The sequence below is a fragment of the Delphinus delphis genome, chromosome 19, assembly GCF_949987515.2.
Source record: "Delphinus delphis chromosome 19, mDelDel1.2, whole genome shotgun sequence".
Lineage (NCBI taxonomy): Eukaryota > Metazoa > Chordata > Mammalia > Artiodactyla > Delphinidae > Delphinus > Delphinus delphis.
In genome coordinates, this window is record NC_082701.1 from 26,877,646 (window position 1) to 26,896,880 (window position 19,235).

The 19,235-nt window shown below is 48.2% G+C and overlaps 1 protein-coding gene across 1 annotated transcript in view; it reads left to right on the forward strand.

Moving 5' to 3' along the window:
• The window catches only part of ACACA (acetyl-CoA carboxylase alpha), a 233,868-nt gene that overhangs the window by 206,202 nt on the left and 8,431 nt on the right, over positions 1-19,235 (forward strand). Inside the window, 5 exon segments of the mRNA XM_059997545.1 lie at positions 27-151; positions 154-206; positions 1,919-2,031; positions 14,221-14,375; positions 15,034-15,204. Of these exon segments, the coding sequence (XP_059853528.1) occupies positions 27-151; positions 154-206; positions 1,919-2,031; positions 14,221-14,375; positions 15,034-15,204 (617 nt within the window).

A 19,235-nucleotide genomic window follows, 5' to 3' on the forward strand; every position in this document is an offset into this window, starting at 1 on the left:
TTTCTAATTTGTCTCATTCTCCACAGATATGTACGACCAAGTGCTGAAGTTTGGCGCTTACATCGTGGATGGCTTACGGGAGTGCTCGCAGCCTGTGATGGTTTACATTCCTCCACAGGCCGAGCTCCGGGGTGGCTCCTGGGTCGTGATTTTGACCCCACCATCAACCCGCGGCACATGGAGATGTATGCTGACCGAGAAAGCAGGTAGTGCTCCTTCCTCGTTTCCACTCACTGCCTCTGGGGGATCCTCTAGCTGTTGGTTTCCTCCTGGAGAGCATTACAACCAAGGGACCTTTATTTGAATCTGTGTATCCGCAGGGGGCTCCAAGGTCAGAAAAATAGGCTTTCTAGAAAGCATCCGCCAGCATGAGAAGGGAACCAGGCTGGAGTCAGGCTTTCCCGGTGTGATCCCCACCCCAGATTCTTTTACCATGAGGTCCTCTATCCAGGCACCCCCAGACTCTGAGAGACCCTCTCCTGTATGTTGTTCAGATATACCTATTCATCATCTCTTTCTTAGGTATGTGGCAGAGGGAGCTTAAAGCAAGGTGGAGAGGAAGGACCGAGTTGTTAGTCTGGAGTTCTGGGGGCTTCCCCAGGCCCTGCCGCTGACTAGTGAGGAACTTGGAGCGGTCCTCGCTCTCCCTGGGTTGCTTCTCCTTGTCTGTGGAACGACCTGGGTGGCCATCGAGGTGCACCACGGCACCTGCATTCTGTGGTTCCAACCAGAGCTTCTCCCACACAGCGCAGTGCCTCACTCTGGCATTCGGGGAGGCCTGGAGAACACAGTGTTTGCAGCACAAAGAGAACTGCAAGGGAAAATCCCAAGCTTCTGTTAGGCATTGGCACCTGCAACACTTAAGTCCAGCTTCCTTTCATAATCTGCTTTCAACCCTTTTGTAAATCTCACATCATATCTCCTTGACATTTTCCATGCCAGTTCCTACATCCAATCATTTTATGAGAGCGCCTATGTCTCTCTTTTCCCCAAAATTTCAGCCTCTTATTTCAAAAACTGCTTGAGAGAGTCCAGTGGTTTTATTGTCAAATCACTAGGCTAGCGTTCTATACTTAGGGGCTTACTTTTAAGTGCTAACTTAACTCCTGATCTGATATCAGATGGGAGACAAGTCCTCTGCAGACTTTAGAGCAAGACTGTATGGTTTTAAATCCAGCTCTGTCACTTGTTAGCCTTGGACAAGTCTCCTAACATCCCGTACCTTAGTTTCCTCCTCTGTGAAATGGGGATCATGGTACCTTACTTCATAGTGGATATAGACTGGGCATGGGATTGTCATAAAGATTTTTACATTGACCTTAGAACAGTGCCATGCACAGAGTAAGCATTAGCTGTAATTTTTTTTTTTATGTAGAAAGTCTTTAAAAAAAAAAAAGGTGTGTAGGGTAAAGTTCCTGGTAATAGAACATCATTAGTATGCACTAGAAGTGACCCTGAAACCTATGTCATTTCCATAGCAGCAGGGTGCCGTCCGTGTGTAGGACCAGTCAGCACCCCGCCACTCCCTCATTGCGTGGCCTGAGTGATGGAGACTGTTCCTCTGCCACTGCGGCTACATCAGCTTTTTTTTTTTTTTCTGAAAAACATGATTCCTGTTACCCTTATCAGCTGTAGGTGGTGGAATCTGTATTCTCCCTTTGAGATGGAAGTAGACCGATGTCATAATAAGAAGTATTTTAATTGCTTTTTGCCAGGCCTTTCTCGTACCCCACTTAGACTCTTCTCTGGTGCCTGCTTCTCTCCCTGGGGTTCCCTCTGTGAACTGTGGGTGGGTAAAACCATAATGAAGCTATTTCCTGGTCCACAGATTGTAACTGGCCTCATTCTGTTGTCTCCTTCCTTTAAAGTGCCTCTGTTTCTGTTTTGTTTTGTTTCCTTTCCTTTCTCTGTGATCCAGGGGATCAGTTCTGGAGCCAGAAGGGACAGTAGAAATCAAATTCCGCAGAAAGGATCTGGTGAAAACCATGCGTCGGGTGGACCCCGTCTACATCCACTTGGCTGAGCGATTGGGTATGTCTGCTTGTCCTCCTGGCAAATCAATGAGCCGTTCAGCTGATTTGTAATGAGTGCATTCATAGGCCAGGGGAGGAGGCACTGAAGCATTTGATCAAATTCATGATCATCTTTATTTACTGTCCTCTCTATGGTAAGAACCCTGGTAGAATGAAATAGGGTGTGTAATAGGAGGGAAAGTGGGCCCTTAAAAAAGCAAAAGTCACCCGATTTTTTTCTTCTGATATTTCCTTACAGTTCAAACAGTCCATCTTTCTAGGCTTGTGGATGTCCTTGTAAAGAATGATTAGCTGGAAGTTGCTGTTGGGGGCAGGCTGATCAGGCAGAGAACATGCTAGGCTTAAGTATCCTGTTTCTGCTTGTCTCTCTGGACGAGCCTGCCTTGTTTCTGAAGAGTCAGTGTCACAGGATGGAAAAGCCGGAGACCTACCCAGGCGGCATCCTGGGGCCATCCTGAGCTGGAGAAATGGAAGTAAAAATTGTACACTGTGCACTTAGAATAGAGGCCGAGCCGCAGACTCCCTGGGAGCATTTGCACTCCATGCTTCCAGCCGTTACTGTGTCGCTCATTTGTTTCTGGAGCTCTTGGAAGGCGCTTGCAATTTGAACATTGGACTAAACTGTGGGGGCCCTGTGTCAAGTCCAGAGTCTGAATGAGTTTCAGAGTCTCTTAAAACACTGATTTTCTGCCCAGGTCTCCCATTGAGCCCTCTGCTCTGTTAGTAAAGATAATGGCTTAAGGGTCTTTTGTTTGTTGGTTTGGTTTGTTTTTGTTTTTTAAAGACAACAGGGAGATTGTCTTTAAAAGGTAGTGAAACTCAGTGAATGGAAGACATAAAAAAGAGATGCTAGCTCATTTATGTTCCAAGTAGTAATAAGTTAATTAATGAAGTACCATTTGTGAACTCTTTACATCCTCACCATCCAGAGACACAGAAACTTCTGAGAGTTTGCCTGCCCTCACCCTAGAGACCGCACGTCCTGGCATCAGAGGCCTGAGCCGTGCGCAATGTTGCTTGCCATACACAGCGACTCGGGTTACCATAAACCCTGTTTGTGTCCCATTGTTTGCCGTTAGGAAACAACCACCAATAACTCTAACCGACCGCAGCCTGATCCTTTTATAGGAAATGCACACATACAACAAGAAATTGGCAAAGTTGTTTCTAAAATCTATTGCCACCCAGAATTGTTGAGGTGGTTTTTCTTCCTCTTTCTTCTCCAAACAGGATAATTACTTCTGACCAACCCCATACACTTTAATTAAAGTAACTGCAGCTCAAGAGCAAGTTACTCACAACTGTACACAGAGAGAGCTCTAAAAGCTTCAGCCACTGATGAGCATCTCACTTAGATGCCTCATAATCGCTCCCAGCATCCAGCGATCGCCGCCATCGCCATTTTTACCACTAGTTCTGCACGAACGCAGCAACGCCACAATTTCAGAACACAGCGAATTGCATAATTTTCTTTTTTTCCTCTTCTTCTTTCTTTTTTCTTTTTTCCTGATTTTCTTTCTGGCCAATTTAAAATTTGTCAAAGTCGGTCTCCTTCTGGATCACTGCCCTTTGATATTTCGCGCACTCCATTTGCCACAAACAAGCCGCAGGGCCGCAGTTCATGCTGACTCCAGCAGAGAGAGAGCTCCATTTATCTTACACTGCCTGCTGAATTCCTGCTCATTACCTGGGGGTTCACTGCCTCTTTTTAACCCCCCAGTGGCTGTCATCATCCCTTCAGAGTAACTGGCTGGTAGGGAGAGGGATCCTCTCTAACATCTGTTTGTCGAATGACTGGATGGTGAGGGGTGTGGGGCTGAAGCTTCTTTCTCTTGAAGGAAAGTGATATCGCTCCCACATTCACCCAGCATCCTTTAACTTTTGAAACACGGAAAGGGGAGAAGGAGGAGATTCCCAAGGGATGGCCGTTTAATCATTTGTTACAAATCATCTTATAATCAATTTCCTATCCACATTGAAGAAAACCATATTTATTTAACCTTGACCAAAATGGCTCTAGAGGAAGAATCCTTAGTCGGCTAAATGTGAAGCAGGCACTGGCCCAGGGCAGCTTGGGGCATGAGCAGTGGAGCTGGAGTAAAAATAACTACGTACAGGTCTTGGGTATGTTGCTTGCAGGTAAGTTGTTTAACTTCTCCAAACATCAGCTTCTTCATCTAGAGAGTGGGGGAGTGATGCTCCCCCCTAGCCAGCGTGGGGATCAGATGAATGTGCGCTGTCTTTGAATCTGCGAAGCATTGTTCAAACATGGTGATTGGCATCGTTTCCTTTCCATCCTAAGAAGAAGAAGCAGTCTTGTCTCAGGTATTCTCAGTCAGTCAGGGAGACCATAGACGTCCAGGTGTGTTCGTGACAGAAGAGATCAGTGGGGATGTAACAGAAGAAACATTTGTGAACCTGGCTCCTTTTGGGTTCACATTGGCTTTCGGCTCCTTTCTCAGTGCCTAGAAGCAGACTGCCAAAATGCTTTTTCACAAAGTGGGTAAAAATGACCTCAGTTTCCAGATTGGGAGATCGAGGCAGAAGGAAGAGTTAAATAAGTCATCCAAGGTACAAAGTAAAAGTACGCTAGTGCCCAGAAGGGAATCCTGGTTCCCTGTGTGCTACTTTTCTCAGGATTTTCTCAGATACTTACCTCAGCTGAATACTAAGCCTGATCAAAAGTAAACAGGAGCTCTTTTTTTATCAATTTATTTATTTATAAATTTATTTATTTATTTTTGGCTGCGTTGGGTCTTCGTTGCTGTGCGCAGGCTTTCTCTAGTTGCAGTGAGTGAGGGCTACTGTTCCTTGTGGTGTGTGGGCTTCTCGTTGCGGTGGCTTCTCTTGTTGCGGGGCACGGGCTCTAGGCGTATGGGCTTCAGTAGTTGTGGCTTGCAGGCTCTCGAACTCAGGCTCAGTAGTTGTGGCACACGGGCTTAGTTGCTCCGCGGCCTGTGGGATCTTTCCGGGCCAGGGCTCGAACCCGTGTCCCCTGCATTGGCAGGCGGATTCTGAACCACTGCACCACCAGGGAAGTCCCTAAACAAGTTCTTTAAACAAGAGTGCTTTCCCTTTGTGATCTGAAGCCAACTCCACGGAGAGGAATCTGACATAGGAGGACGTCTGAGGAGTAGATGTTGTCCTGTGTTCCCAGTCTCTTCCCAAATGGGCCTCTGCACGGGGGAGCATGCCAACAGGTCACTTAGAGAAACCAGTACATGGTGATCGACTGTGCTCAAAATACTCTCTAAGGATAATGAATAATATTTAACTTCTGAACAGCTAACGTCATCTCTTTCAGGATTCTTATTTTTTTTAAATGGCCTTTAGTCATTTTATATAGTTAGTTTGGGTAGAGGTGGTGAATTACTAGTTTACAGTTCTGTGATTATAACAGAGAGTATGAAAATAGTACATAGATTGGTCCCTCATAAAGGTAAAGGGAAGAATTACCCCAGCAAGGAATGTGATATCAGACCAAATACCAGAGTCTTGCATTGCTGGACCAGTTCTGACCCTGGGTTCTCGGAACCCGGGCTTGGGAGAGTCAGTGCAGAGAGGAAAATGTCCTACCATTCTGGTTGCCTTAAGGAAATTAAATTCCTTCTTTGGAAACAGAGCGCAGCCTTCCAAGGCTTCCCTGTCTCTCTCTGATATCCTTTTACCTCCAGGACAGGGAGAGCGGCCTTAGAGCAGGACAGCCTTCCCAGCCTGGCCTCATGATGCTGTGATGTGAGATCCTCTTCTGGATCCTCATCCTCCTCTTGTGTTCCGAGGGAAGTGACAAATCAATTTAGGTAGAGAGAGAACCCTCTGGCCCAAGCGTGAAGCCACTGTAAGCTCCCCGCCGTCCCTCTCCTCGGTACAAAGAGCACCTGGGCCAAGGAGCTGCTTGGTGGAACTTTATTCTGCTCCAGACACACGTCTTGGTCGTGGCCCTGTTCCCAGACAGCCGGGCAGCCTGCCATGCAGCGCACTGGCCGTGCCCACGTGGACGGAGCGCGTTCTGGGAGTGGCGGTCTGACACGGGCAGCAGCGAGCACCACTGCTGGCCCCTGCTTGGCCGTAAGGCCCTAGCCCACACCCCACACGCCTCCCGGCCTGAGGCACCCTGGGCGTAGGTAGATGGAGTATTTTGGCTGCAAGTGAGGATACATGTGTCTGAAAATCCTCAGGAATGCCTCACTCCCAAGCCTTCTCTTTAGCCGGCGGGATGACAGGAAATGGATACTTCCTTGAGTTAAGGGGACTCAAGGGTTAAGCTGCTTTTCTGGCAGAGGTGATCGAAGTTTCTGCGCTGTGTGTGCTTTTCTATCTCTTGTGCCCTCTTCAAGATGCTGTAAGCTGAAAAGAGCTCAGGTTGCTTATTTGAGGCACAAAGCAGTGTCCTTACCTGGAAAGTTGATCATGGGAAAGAAAGAAGTCCTAATACTCAGCCTGGGGAGTGGCCTCTGGCCCTCTCCCCTGTTGTACACAGAGTGTCCTCCCTGGCACCGAGGTCCCCAAACACTGGGCTCCTTAGTAGGTAGGCTGCTGAGGAACAACGTAAGACTTTCTATCATGAAGGTAGAGATGATGGGATCCTCCCTTAAGTTAGCAGCAGCTTAAAACCCACCTGTCACACCGATTCAGAAGCTCTTTGGCTTGATGCAATTTAGTGCAGTAGTGACAACATTTTCTGGGAAGGAGAAGGGGGTCGTCCTTTTGGTGTGATCTGATTGTATTTATAGAAGCATCTGGGCTTGCCTCTTCCCAGGAAGGAGTGAGTCACAATTCCCTCAGGCTGGAGGGACCTGGCAGGCATTCTGTTAGACTGTAAAACCTAAGCTTCTGCCTGCCTGAGGCTGTCATGAGAACTTGTCAGAGGGACCCTCTTCGCCACTTGGTCCCAGATGACCCAGATCCTTGTCCTCCCTCCTGCCAGACTGAGGAAGAGCAACTTAGAGAAAGAAAATAGTACAGACTGCCAGGCTTAATTGCCACTAGAATTCAGAGAATTCTGTGCTTTTGTGTGGGGTGTTTGCATGGGGGCACAGGGGACAAGGCTGCAGGGGGAGTAATGTATTTAATATATTTTTTTAATCCCCATTTGGAAATCTCTGGCTTTACTATAATGATTTTTAAAAATATGAACAGTAGAACACTAACGCCATCGCAAGGAACCTCAGGGTTAAACATCCCTTGAGAGGATTGCTGTTAAAATCAATATGCATATACAGTTGTATTTAGATAGTTATGGCCCCCTTTGAAGAAAAGCAGATATATGAAAATGGGATTTAAAAAAAAACTAGATACACTGGGAGAAATTATTCCCATTACAAAAGGATTATTTGCTTTACCAAAGGATTCACTGCAGGGTTCCTTCTAAATAGCTCCCTTAAGGCATTTTAAAACAGGATCTGATTTCTGCAGTTTTTCAAGAATGCTTTTGTGTAAAGAAAGGCACACCTGTTATGGATACGGAAATAGTTTTGCAGGTTTTTTTTTTTTCCACCCTATCTTACTGTATTTTAGAGAAATTTCTTTCAACATAGAAAATTTTAAACAGCTACTTATGTTTGTACTTCTGAATCTTAATAAGATTCCAGTCTTTTTTATGCTGATTTTTCAATCTTAAGGTTGAGGAATGGGTATGTGTTCTCATATCTGAGATATTCAGGAGCTTAGTGGGGAGGGTGATCTAGTTCTTTTCTTTAGCATCATAAGTATTTAACCAATCACAGCAAATTGCCTTCTTCTTCAGAGGAGGAGGAAGGGCACATGAAAGTTAAAATTGGGTTTATATTTACATAGGCTTCTTGATAGAACTAAAAAAAAAAGTTAAGAATCAAAAGAACACACACTTTAATATCACATCCTTTTTCCTGTTTGCCAGATTAGGATGGTTGTTACATAAATGAGAAACAGCTCAGAAAGAGATTTCTGCAAGGTCACCTCGTGCCTTTGGCAGAGAATTTTTAGCCACCACTCTGATTTTTATTCTGAGCTCTGAAGGTCTCACCCTCCCCCCAGATCATACTCCGTGGTCTGCTCATCCGTACGGTAAGGCTGGCCACCTCCCGCCCTCCCCCAGGGTCAAGGCTGGGTCAAAGCACCTCCTGCCGCAGAAATCAGCGGGCTCCTCAGAAGCTTCTCTTCAGCTTTGACCCCATGGAGGAGAGATGTGGCTTTTCATTATGTCCTGGCCCCTGGAACACCTGACAGGCTGCTGTCCTGTGGACACGTGCAGGTCAGTTTAACTTGTTTCATTTAAAAAGCATGGACTCTGAAGCCAGACTGCCTAAGCCCAAATCCCAGCTCCATCATTTCCTGGCTTTGTGGCCTCGGACAAGTTACTTCACTTTTTTTGCGTGCCTCAGTTTCCCCAACGATAAGATCACAGCAATCTTTTAGGGTTGTCGTGAAGATGAAATGAGATGAAAAGTACTTAAACAGTACGAGTGTATGGTAACATCTCAATAATGTTAGCTTTCATTTGGTCACCAGTAATACCTCTTCTTGCGTCTAAGCCCCTAAACATTCTTAATTGTAAGGCTGGATTTTTAGGATCTCACGGGGACTCTTTATTTTGGGAAAGAAGGCATGGGAGTGACCAACCTCTCTTTTCCCTTTTCCCATTTCAGCCTTTTCCTAAAGTAGGATTCTAGAAAGAATGACTTTCCTCTCTGTAGCATATTCTTAAACACACTCACACATGCACACACACTGGCTTGCTTTCCTAAAAACCCTGAGGCCCTGCAATCTGGCTAGAAAAGAAAGAAAACCATTCCAAGATATTTAATTGTACAGGGAGCTTATAGGATTGATCGAGAGCTTAGCTTTTTACAATAGTCCAGTGAATAAGAAATGCTCCTGACAAATGATCAATGATGGGATAATCACTCTTTATCCCCCTCCTCATTCTTACCTTCTTTCTTTCAGGAGAGCAGGGTTCAGAAGTCAAAAATCTTTATAGACGCTGCTTTTAAATTAAGCAGAAAATAGACATTGACATATGTGTTAATCTCCCCTAAATCATTACTGGGGCTGGCTGCTTTGCTGTACAAGGAGAGGGGCCCTCGCTGTGCTACAGAAGGGTGTAAAACTAGCTTAAGAGCAGCCTCTGATTTTTAGAAAATAAAATGTAGAAAACCTTTTTTTCCCCCTTAAAACAGAGCACACAAATCTTTCTCTTTCTCATGGGCATTTAAAATTACATACATTCTCTACTTCTGTCTTTTCCTTGCTTTGATGCTTTTTTGAGGTAGGTCTTGAACGGCAATCAGAGGCATCACCGAAGGAATCAGACAACACGGGCTTTGGGGGAATGTTCTGGGATCTTCCTAGTCTCACTCAGGAGGGCCAGAGTATTGTAGGTGTTTATTTTGGTATTCTTTCAGAGCTCTAGGATAGCTTGATTGGGTGGATGAGAATTTTGTTAGGGGAATTAGCCTCCTCTGTCCCTCCAACTGGGTAAAGCCACGGTCTTATTCCCCCAGTGCTCTGTTCCTAAGGGCAGAAGTCCCCCTGCTCTGCACGCAGTGCTGAGCTGTGCTCTTAACTCCTCCTAACACAATGAACCAAACTCTCCAGCTAATTGCCCTTCTGTGGCCACTGCCAGGTCTCCTGCTTGGCCACTTTCAGTACCATTTAATGTAGAAGAACACAGGCTTCAGGGACAGCCAGACCCAAGGGTAAATCCTGACTTTTCTACTTAAGAGCTGGGTGTCATTGGGTAAGTTACTTTTACGTTTCAGAGCCTTGGTTTTCTCATTTGTGAAGCAGAGACCCTGTCTGTAAGGTTGGGTTATTATAAAGATTAGAGATGATGTATCTGAAGCAACTTGGAAAGCGTTCAGTAACTCTGAGGTGTTCCACTTGGCAGCAGTGTTAGCAGCTGACCAGACCTGGGTCTGAACTGCGCGTGGTGACTTACGAGCTGTGTGATCCTAAAATCATGGAGTGCAGTGCCTGGCGCATAGGAAATGCTCAATAAATGGCGTGTGTTGTATACGGAGCGCATCTATGTATATATGTTGTTGACCCTGAGGGAGAACGTTGTGAGGGTCTGGAAGTCCCTGTTCAGCCATATTCACGGTCCTGCCACCCCCCGCCCCCCAGCAGGGCTGTGATTTTACCTGATGATCTCTCAGTGCCTCAGAGATACCGCGAGTTCACTTCCAGACCACCACAATAAAGTGAATAGCGCGATAAAGCGAGTCACGTGACCTTTTTTTGGTTTCCCAGTGCATAGAAAAGTTATGTTTACACTATAAGTGTGCAAGAGCATTATATCTGAAAAACAATGTACATACTCTAATTTAAAATACTTCAGCACTAAAAAATGCTCACCATTATCTGAGCCTTCCGCGAATCATAATCTTTTTGCTGGTGGAGGGTCCTGCCTCGACGTTAGTGGCTGCTGACTGATCAGGGCGGTGGTCTCTGAAGGGTGGGGGGGACGGACGTGGCAATTTCTTAAAATAAGACACCAGTGAGGTTTGCTATATCGATTGACTCTTCCTTTCACAAACGATTTCTCTATAGTGTGCAGTCCTGCTTGATAGCATTGTTTGATTTCCCCATAACAAATACAGTACAGGTATAACTCGCTTTACTGTGCTTTCAAACTTTTTCATTATTATTCTATTTCTTATGGTGATCTGTGATCAGTGATCTTTGATGTTATGTTTTGATGTTTTTATACTTGTTTTGGCATTTTTTAGCAATAAAGTATTCTCTAGGTATGCCTGTAACAGGAGGCGCTACCCTAGAGACGTGCATACAGAATGGGAATTATTGGAGATGCCGTCTCGGTCTAGTCGTGGGGTGGGACTGAGGTGGAACCTCAGCTTTATCAGGCAGGAGTCTGCCATCCTCATTTAGCCTTTTCTGAAGTTAAAGGGATACCAGTACCGAAGCGCTTGTACACATAAGCCAGAAACACACACAACACAGTGTTCAAAAGCTGTGGGAGCCAAGCTGCTGCATCCGGGTCCTGCCTCTGCCCCTTTCTAGCTTTGTGACCTTGGTAAGTTACATAAATTCTCAATGCCTCAATTTCCTCACCTGTAAGAGGAGGAGAATAGGAATACCAACCTCATAAGGTTGTCGTAGAATTAAATGGGTTAATAGATGTAAAGCACTTAGAACAGTGCCCAGTGCCCTGTAAATATTAGCTTTGATTACTGATTATATGCACTGGGGAGCCAGGATACATTTTTTTTTTTAGTTGTACTTATTTTTTTAACTTTCCATTTGATATAATTTTACAGGAAAGTTACAAGAATGGTACAAGGAACTTCTGATGCCCTTTTCTCCAGTTCACCTACTGTTAACTTCTTCGACTTGCTTTAAAATTTTCACATGCACAAGCTCCCTCGCTCACTCTCTCTGCACACATATGTGTTTTCTTTGAACTGTGTGAGCTAATCTGTAGACATCACGATCCTCTATCCATAAATATTCAGTGTGTGTTTCTAAGAACACAGACTTTCTTTTACATAAGCAAAATACATTTATTAAAATCAGAAGCTAGGGGCTTCCCTGGTGGCGCAGTGGTTGAGAGTCCGCCTGCCAATGCAGAGGATATGGGTTCGTGCCCCGGTCCGGGAGGATCCCATATGCCGCGGAGCGGCTGGGCCTGCGCGTCTGGAGCCTGTGCTCCGCAACGGGAGAGGCCGCAACAGTGAGAGGCCTGCGTACCGCAAAAAAAAAAAAAAAAAGAAAAATCAGAAGCTATAACATTGATACAATACTGCTGTATAATCCATAATTCATATTAAAATTTTACCAGTTGTCCCAATAATGTCCTTTATAGCCTTTTTTTTTTTTTTTGGTCCATATCTGAGATCTAATCTCAGAGCACATGTTGCAATTTGTTGTCCAGTATTTTGTCCCTTTTAATCTGGAATAGTTCTTTGGCCTTTCTTTGTCTTTCATGATCTTGACAGTTTTTGAAGAGTCCAGGCCACTTTTTGTAGCGTTCCTTAGTTTGAATCTGTCTTATATTTTCCATGGTTAGGTTCAGATTATGCATTTTTGGCAGGAATACTGCAAAAGTGATGTCATGTCCTTCTCAGGATGTCGTATTAGGAGGCACGTGATGTCAGCTTGTCCTGTTCTTGGTGCTGGTTAGCTCTGATTACTTGTTCTAAGGTTTTGTTCACTGGGTTAATCCACTGTAAAGTTGCCATCTTCCCCTTTGTAATTAGTAAGTAATTTGTAAGGAGCTGCTTTGAAACTATGTAAATATCCTGTTCCTCCTCAAAGGCTCACCCACTGGTTTTAGTATGTGTTGATAATTCTTGGCAGAATCAATGACTGTGATGGCTGTAAAATGGTGATTTTCTAATTCCATCATTCCTTCTCTATTGTTAGTCTGGGGAGAGAGAGGGCTTTCCCTTCCCTTCTCCCTCATTTAATTATTTATGTCAGGGTGACTCATGGGTTCTTATTTAATTCCATAAATATTCTATCTGATGCTCAAATTGTCCCAGATTTTTAGCCGGTCAGAACACCTTCACACTGGTTCCTGTGTCCTTTTAACATGTCCCAGTCAGTTTTTGAGTACTTCCCCGCTTTTTGTGACAATACACTCCAGGCTCATCTTATATTTCTCCTGCCCCAGCCGCAGAATAAACCATTTCTCCAAGGAGTCTTGGTTCCTTTTATTGGAGAAGGAAAAATGTTTGCTTCCCTGTCAAGGGTGTTATACTCGAGACCATCTCATCTCAGAAGAAGCTGGTCAGCTCTCCTCCCCGGAACCCTCCAGGCAGGTCCACCTAGAATGAACGGGCCTCCGTCTCATCCCACAGTGTGGTGCCCAATGCTGTTTACCTGGTTTGGAAAGAAGGCTGCTGGGGAGTCAGGGGCCCAACGCGATGGGTCAGTGGTTGCCTCTGTGTGAGAGCCCAAGGAAAGATAGCCCTTTGTACCCTTCATCACAGTTCAAAGTAGTGATGGTTTTTTTTTTTTTTTTTTTTTTTTAAAAAAGGTGGACTTGGGCATCCAAAAACCTCATAAGACTGAAGCTAGGTACTAGAGTTATACACGTGTTTGGGTATAATACGGCTCACTCAGCAGCCCAAGGCTGTTTATGGCATGTGATTCATAGTGGCATAAAAAGCAAGGCCCGTTCCAGACAGACATGCTTGAAATAGACCTTTCTCTATTGCATCCCATCACCTGTGGTCATGTATTTATTTGTCAGCTTTGGTGACAAAGCACTTCAAGTTGTCCCCAACCCCAGGGGCTGTCACCTATTGCTCTTTCAGTTAGACTTACTCCTCCTTACTGGGCAGGCAGATAAATTCTCGGTATTGATTGCAAGTTCCATTCTGAGAGTAATTAGGAAGAAAAGCACAACGTAGCAGCGCCTCTCCTGGGACACTGTTGAGTGGGGGTGGGAGGCTGCTTGTGATAAGGAGTCCAAACTCATCTGTTGCGTAAGGGCGCCATGTGCTCATAAGCTTGGGGATCCAAATGGGGTTTGTGGACTGCCTTTCTCTATTTCCCTCCTCCTCTGCGTTTAGCCCAAGAGCTAGAATATCTTTGTCACTGTGGTCAGGGGTTGGCTCTGGCAGTAGCAGCCCAGGTAGGAGACTAGGAGGCTGGCCAATCCCCCGAGCTGGCGTGAGACACATGCCTCTGGCTCTGATTGGATCGGATTCTACTAATTTCAGGTTAAGAGTATGCAGACCTGAGATTAAAGCTGTGAAGTAAAGCAGCTTGCGACCTGAGGAGTCATCAGGTCCTGTCCAGGCGGACAGGTGACTGGTGTGGACGTGGGGAAGAAGAGCTGCTGGTCTGTGTGCGGAGGCACAGGGCGTGTCCCCCCAGCGTGTCCCACACCCGGAGCAGCCCGGCCGCTCTAGTGCTGGTCAGCAGGGCATGGCACGGTGCCCTTCGTGGGGATGAGGGGCCCGCTGTCAGTCAGAGCGGTGGTGAGGGGCACGGGCTGGCACCTGCTCGGGGCGTGGGCCCCCCACCCAGGGCTGCTTTCTTAGTCGTCAGCCCCACAGGGAAGGGAGGGCACGGGAGCCCCGTGGCAAGACAGGGACAGGTCTGGCACCTGGCAGAGTCCGGTTGTCAGCAGAGGCGATGAAGACGTTGGAGAGCTGAGCCTCAGAGCTTCCCGTGACTGTGGCTGCTTCTGAGCAGAAGCTCCTGGTCCGCCTGCGCCTGACGGTGTGTCTCCTTGCAGGCACCCCCGAGCTAAGCGCAGCTGAGCGGAAGGAGCTGGAGAGCAAGCTGAAGGAGCGGGAGGACTTTCTCCTTCCCATTTACCGCCAGGTGGCCGTGCAGTTTGCTGACTTGCACGACACACCGGGCCGGATGCAGGAGAAGGGTGTCATCAACGTAAGTACGGTGGTCGCCGCTTCTCCTGACTTGTCAGACCCGCCGCCAGCCCGTGTGTGTCTCGTGCCCACGGGCTCCCATGCAGGGAGCTTTCGGGGCTGCATTAAAACAGCGGGTGCAGATCAAACCGTGTTCAGTTCTTCTGGCGAGACTTGTCCCTTTTTCTGTGCCCACTACCATCCTCAAACAGCTTATGAGTTAGGTTCCCGGGGACTCCTCAGGAGGCAGGCTCCATTTTGCTGGCGAGAAACTGACTCCCAGGCACTCCACTGGGGACAGCTTCCCCGGGGTCCTCAGGCAGTGGGTTACCCCAGTGTCAGGGTCCCGGCAGCGGCTAGTTCACACTTGACCTGCGTGCGAGCTGTCTGAACCGCCTGCTCAAAAGCAGCCCCGTGCTCTCTGCTACCCGGGAGTCTGAGCCCTGCACCCCCGAACATCTCAGCTCCGTGTGGGCCGAGCGATGGCCAGGCCCCTCCCTGTGCAGTGCTGCGGTCGGTGGGGCGTGGGGCTGCACTCTGAACTGGGCAGCCGTCTACAGGGACTGGGCTCGTGGCCACTCTAGTCTCTGAGGGACTCGCTGGAGGGTAGGGTTTGTGCCCGTGGAGTCCCCTCTGGGCACCGAGCTGGGGCGACTAAGCTTATTGTTGTCTGGGTGTAGGACATCCTGGATTGGAAGACATCCCGTACCTTCTTCTACTGGAGGCTGAGGCGTCTCTTGCTGGAGGACCTGGTCAAGAAGAAAATTCACAACGCCAACCCCGAGCTGACCGACGGCCAGATCCAGGCCATGTTAAGGCGCTGGTTTGTGGAAGTGGAAGGGACAGTGAAGGTAGGTGGCCCCCTGGAGGAGCCTTCACATCCTGCTCCTCACCCGCCGCCCGCCCGCCCCTGGCACCGCAAGAAGCCTTGTTGTCTAAGAATCCCCGGGCCTCGGGAGTGGAAGGGAGATATGGGCCTCGGCCTGTGTCCTCCCCACAGTAATATGTCCTGACGGCTTGTGAGAGGAGGTGGTAGGGCGTTCTTTGCAGCTCATTCCATCATTCAGCAAACCTTTCTGAATGCTTCCTATACACCAGACAGTGAAGGAGGCAGGCATATGCTCCTGTCCTCGCAGAGCTCGCCACCAAGGCAGGGAGACAGATTCATCAAGGGGTCACGTACAACAGTGAGGCCAACGTCAAACATGGCAGGTCCAGGGCATCGTAGAGCACAGAGAAGGGCCACCGGACCCGCTGTGTGGGAAGGGAGGGCAGAGTCTGGGAAGACTTCTAGAAGTAATGTCTCAGCAGAGACCTGAAAACATAGTAGGAATGAACCAGAGGAAAAGGTTGGATTAAGAGACAGGAGGAATGTTCCAGGCAGAAGGAACCGCATGTTCCAAGCCTGACAGCAAGAGTACCGTGCACCTGAGGCACTGCAGGAATTTCAGGATGGCTCAGAGCCCGGGATGGTGTAGGGCCAGGAGAGCCACGTGGAGGGGCTGGGACTTTGTCCCGAGGCCTGGGAAGCCACTGAGAATTTGAAGCGGCAGAGGGACATACTGTGATGCGTGCTGTAGAGAGACGGCTCAGGGGCTGCGAGGAGGGTGCGCTGAGGGGGCACGAGCAGGAGCCTAACGGGAGGGGATGGTGATCCAGGCGGCAGACGCTGTGACTCCAGCTGAAGGTCTTCTGATTGCAAATCCGAGCTGGAAGGAAACGTCCACCCTGCGGGGAACTACGGATCCGCCATCTCCTGGGGGTGATCTCACGGGGAAGGTGCACACCTCGGAGCAGCGCCCGCTGAGATGGTGTCCCTAGTGCTCCTCCCCGGGGCTGAGGCCAGGACAGCCAGGCACCAGCATTTGCTTCTGGAGTCCTGGGCTACATGAGACAGTCCATGGGAGGATGGGAAGGAAAAGGTGGGACTTCTATTTCTGTTTTTACTAAGAAAAAGAAAGAAATCAACCTTTATTCATAGTTAGTATCTGGATTTAATCATATACATCATATATACATTTTATCAGAATGTGGGTAGTATGTGCTGGAAATACACGTGTCTCTTTTCCTGATAGCTATGTGATCAAAAACAGTTGGTGACTGCCGGCTTAGAGAAGTGCTGGAGGGCCGGATGGAGGGCACACCCGCCTCCTCCTGGGAAGTGTTGCTTGAGGTCTCTGCTGACTGTTCCCGGGAAGGAACCCCAAGATTTGCTATAAGTTTTAAAGTCAGTGAGTCGGGTTGCTTCTAAGATTCACCTCTGTGTTAAGTCTACCCGTTTCTTTATGACCGAAAAGCTTCCTTGGATAAATATTTCAGATGTGCAGCCTCATGCGACATGTGGTTCAGGTTAAGGTCAGTCTTTGGCATCATAATTGAGTGAGACAATTTTGTCAGTGGCCACTGGCAGCTTGCAGCGGAAGTTGGCATTGAAAGTCACGCAAGTGTAAAATAAGAGGCTGTTCTCCAGTTAGGAGCGGCCAGCCAGGTAAACGGACTCTGCGTGTGCGGCCAGCAGAGGCCCGCACGCCTTCCTCCGCCATTAGTCACTAACGGACGGGCACGGCCTCAGTGGGCACAAGGATGCGGGGAAGGACGGCTCCCCTCTGAGCGTGAAGCCAGCGCACAGGCCCTTCAGTTGTGCCTTAACATCCCACTCCCAGGGGACAGCGTGTCTGGAGAAGCAGGTCATCGCCATCTTGTCGACGGAGGAAACAGTCACCTGTGTGCACAGACTCCTGGCTGGAGATCAAGTGCAGAAGACAGCCTGGCCCCATGGCTCAGGAGGGGAGGCCAGAGGCTCTGGGACCCAAACGTACCCAAGAACGAGGCCGTCTCCCCTACCCCCCATCTACAGAAGAGAGCGCCCCCCTGAGCGCTCAGTCCAGGAGGACAGTCGAGGGGAGAGAGGAAGGGCAGGTGGTCCCACGATGTGGCTTTGAAACCTCCTTCTGGATTCTGCGGGCTCAGCAGGACCCGGTTTAGCGTGGGGCTGGTGATAAAATCTGCAGCGCCCTTGAGAGAAGAGTGTTGCCGTGTTCAAGGCCGAGGGGCTGCCTCTGAGGGACCAAGTCTGCGCGGTGCTCGGGAACGGCCTTTCAAACCCCCAAACTGGCGCCTTTCCTCGATTCTTCAGTCAGGGATGGATATCGTACACTGTCTCTCGCAAGGTCTAAACCCTGGCTTTGCCTCAAGAAGTGACCCTCTGGTTCTTACTGTGGTTACTGGTAGGGAAAGACAGTGATAGGCATCTGTTAGCCGTGCTGTGTGTTTTCTTCATAGTTTTGTTTTTTTTTTTAATCTTAATCCTGAAAAAAGAGATTCACACTGCGATGTTATATAACTGAGCAGTACAATTCTTTTGTTTCCCTTAGAGGAGTCTGTTACCATGAGTTATGGGGTTCTGTTTGAGTCCACAGGGACAGACCCGTTGTAGGGGACAGGGTTTATGGTTCACAGTTTCACTGCAGGCAGAAGAGAAGCATCACCAGAGCTCCCTGAAAACACAGCGAGAGCTTAGATTTAAACTGGGCCATAGGAACAAGGCACACATCTGTTTCACGGGCACGTTTCTTCTCCTGATTCTTAGATCCATAGTTTAAGGTATGCAGTTTTTCAGACAAGCTGATTTTCCCCCCAGGCCCAAATTGAGAAGAAATTAGAAATTGAGAAGAATGTGGAAATTGAGAAGAATGTGGTATTTGGAATCTCACACTTTTTGGATCCCAGCTTTACAATTTACTGGCTTAGACATACTTAAGCCTCCCTTTCCTCATATGTAAAAATAGGGATGTTTATTTCACGAGGTTTATTGTGTTTCAAAGGACATCGTAAGTGTCGGGCACCATGTCTGGCGCTCAGTTTCCTCCTCCCTCAGCACAGCACGTTAGAAGGTGGGCTGAGAGTTTCAGTGCAGCTGAAATGGTCTTGGTGGGAGCCATGTGCCCAGTAGATTCTCAGTCGGTGTTCTCTGACTTGGCGTGCTCTAATTTATCCATGATCTAGGATGCTACAGTGAACCCTTACTGTCCAGGAAGCTACCCATTCACTCTTTTTTAAATTTTTATTTTTTGGCTGCGTTGGGTCTTCGTTGCTGAGCATGGGCTTTCTCTAGTTGCAGCGAGCGGGGGCTACTCTTCGTTGCAGTGTGCATGCTTCTCATTGCAATGGCTTCTCGTTGCAGAGCACGGGCTCTAGTCATGCAGGCTTCAGTAGTTGTGGCATGAGGGCTCAGCAGTTGTGGCTCAGAGGCTCGAGCGCAGGCTCAGTAGTTGCGGCACACGGGCTTAGTTTCTCTGCGGCATGTGGGATCTTCCCAGACCAGGGCTCGAACCTGTGTCCCCTGCATTGGCAGGCGGATTCTTAACCACGGCGCCAACAGGGAAGTCCCAGCCCATTCATTCTTAGTCTGGATTTCCAAATGAGATGAATCGTCAGTGGAGGCCCTTGTGAGGAAGGTAGAGGAAAAAGCACCATTGATAGGGTTGTTTGACTTCCACTCTCCTCAAGCTTCCCGTGGACAAGTCTTATGCACCAAACTTCTGATCTAGGGCCAAGGAGCGAAAAGGTGAGGCAGAACCTGGGCAGCATGCCTTGGGCCTGGGGCTGAGGCTGGAGTGGCTATCAGGAGATGGGGCCAGCAGGCCACCCCAGCCCACATGGCTGTTTGCTACTGTCCGCCAAAGCATCAGAAAACATCACTTTGCTGAGGTATCTCCAGGCAGCTCACAAGGTGACTTATCTGCAGGGCATGGTAATCACGGCTCACATCCATCAGCCTGTGCCCTGGTCACTCCCAGGCCCTGCTGTACCATTGAGTAAGGAGGGCTTAACAGCAATCCGATACATTAGAAAGGAAACTTTCCAAACACGTCATTTAGAT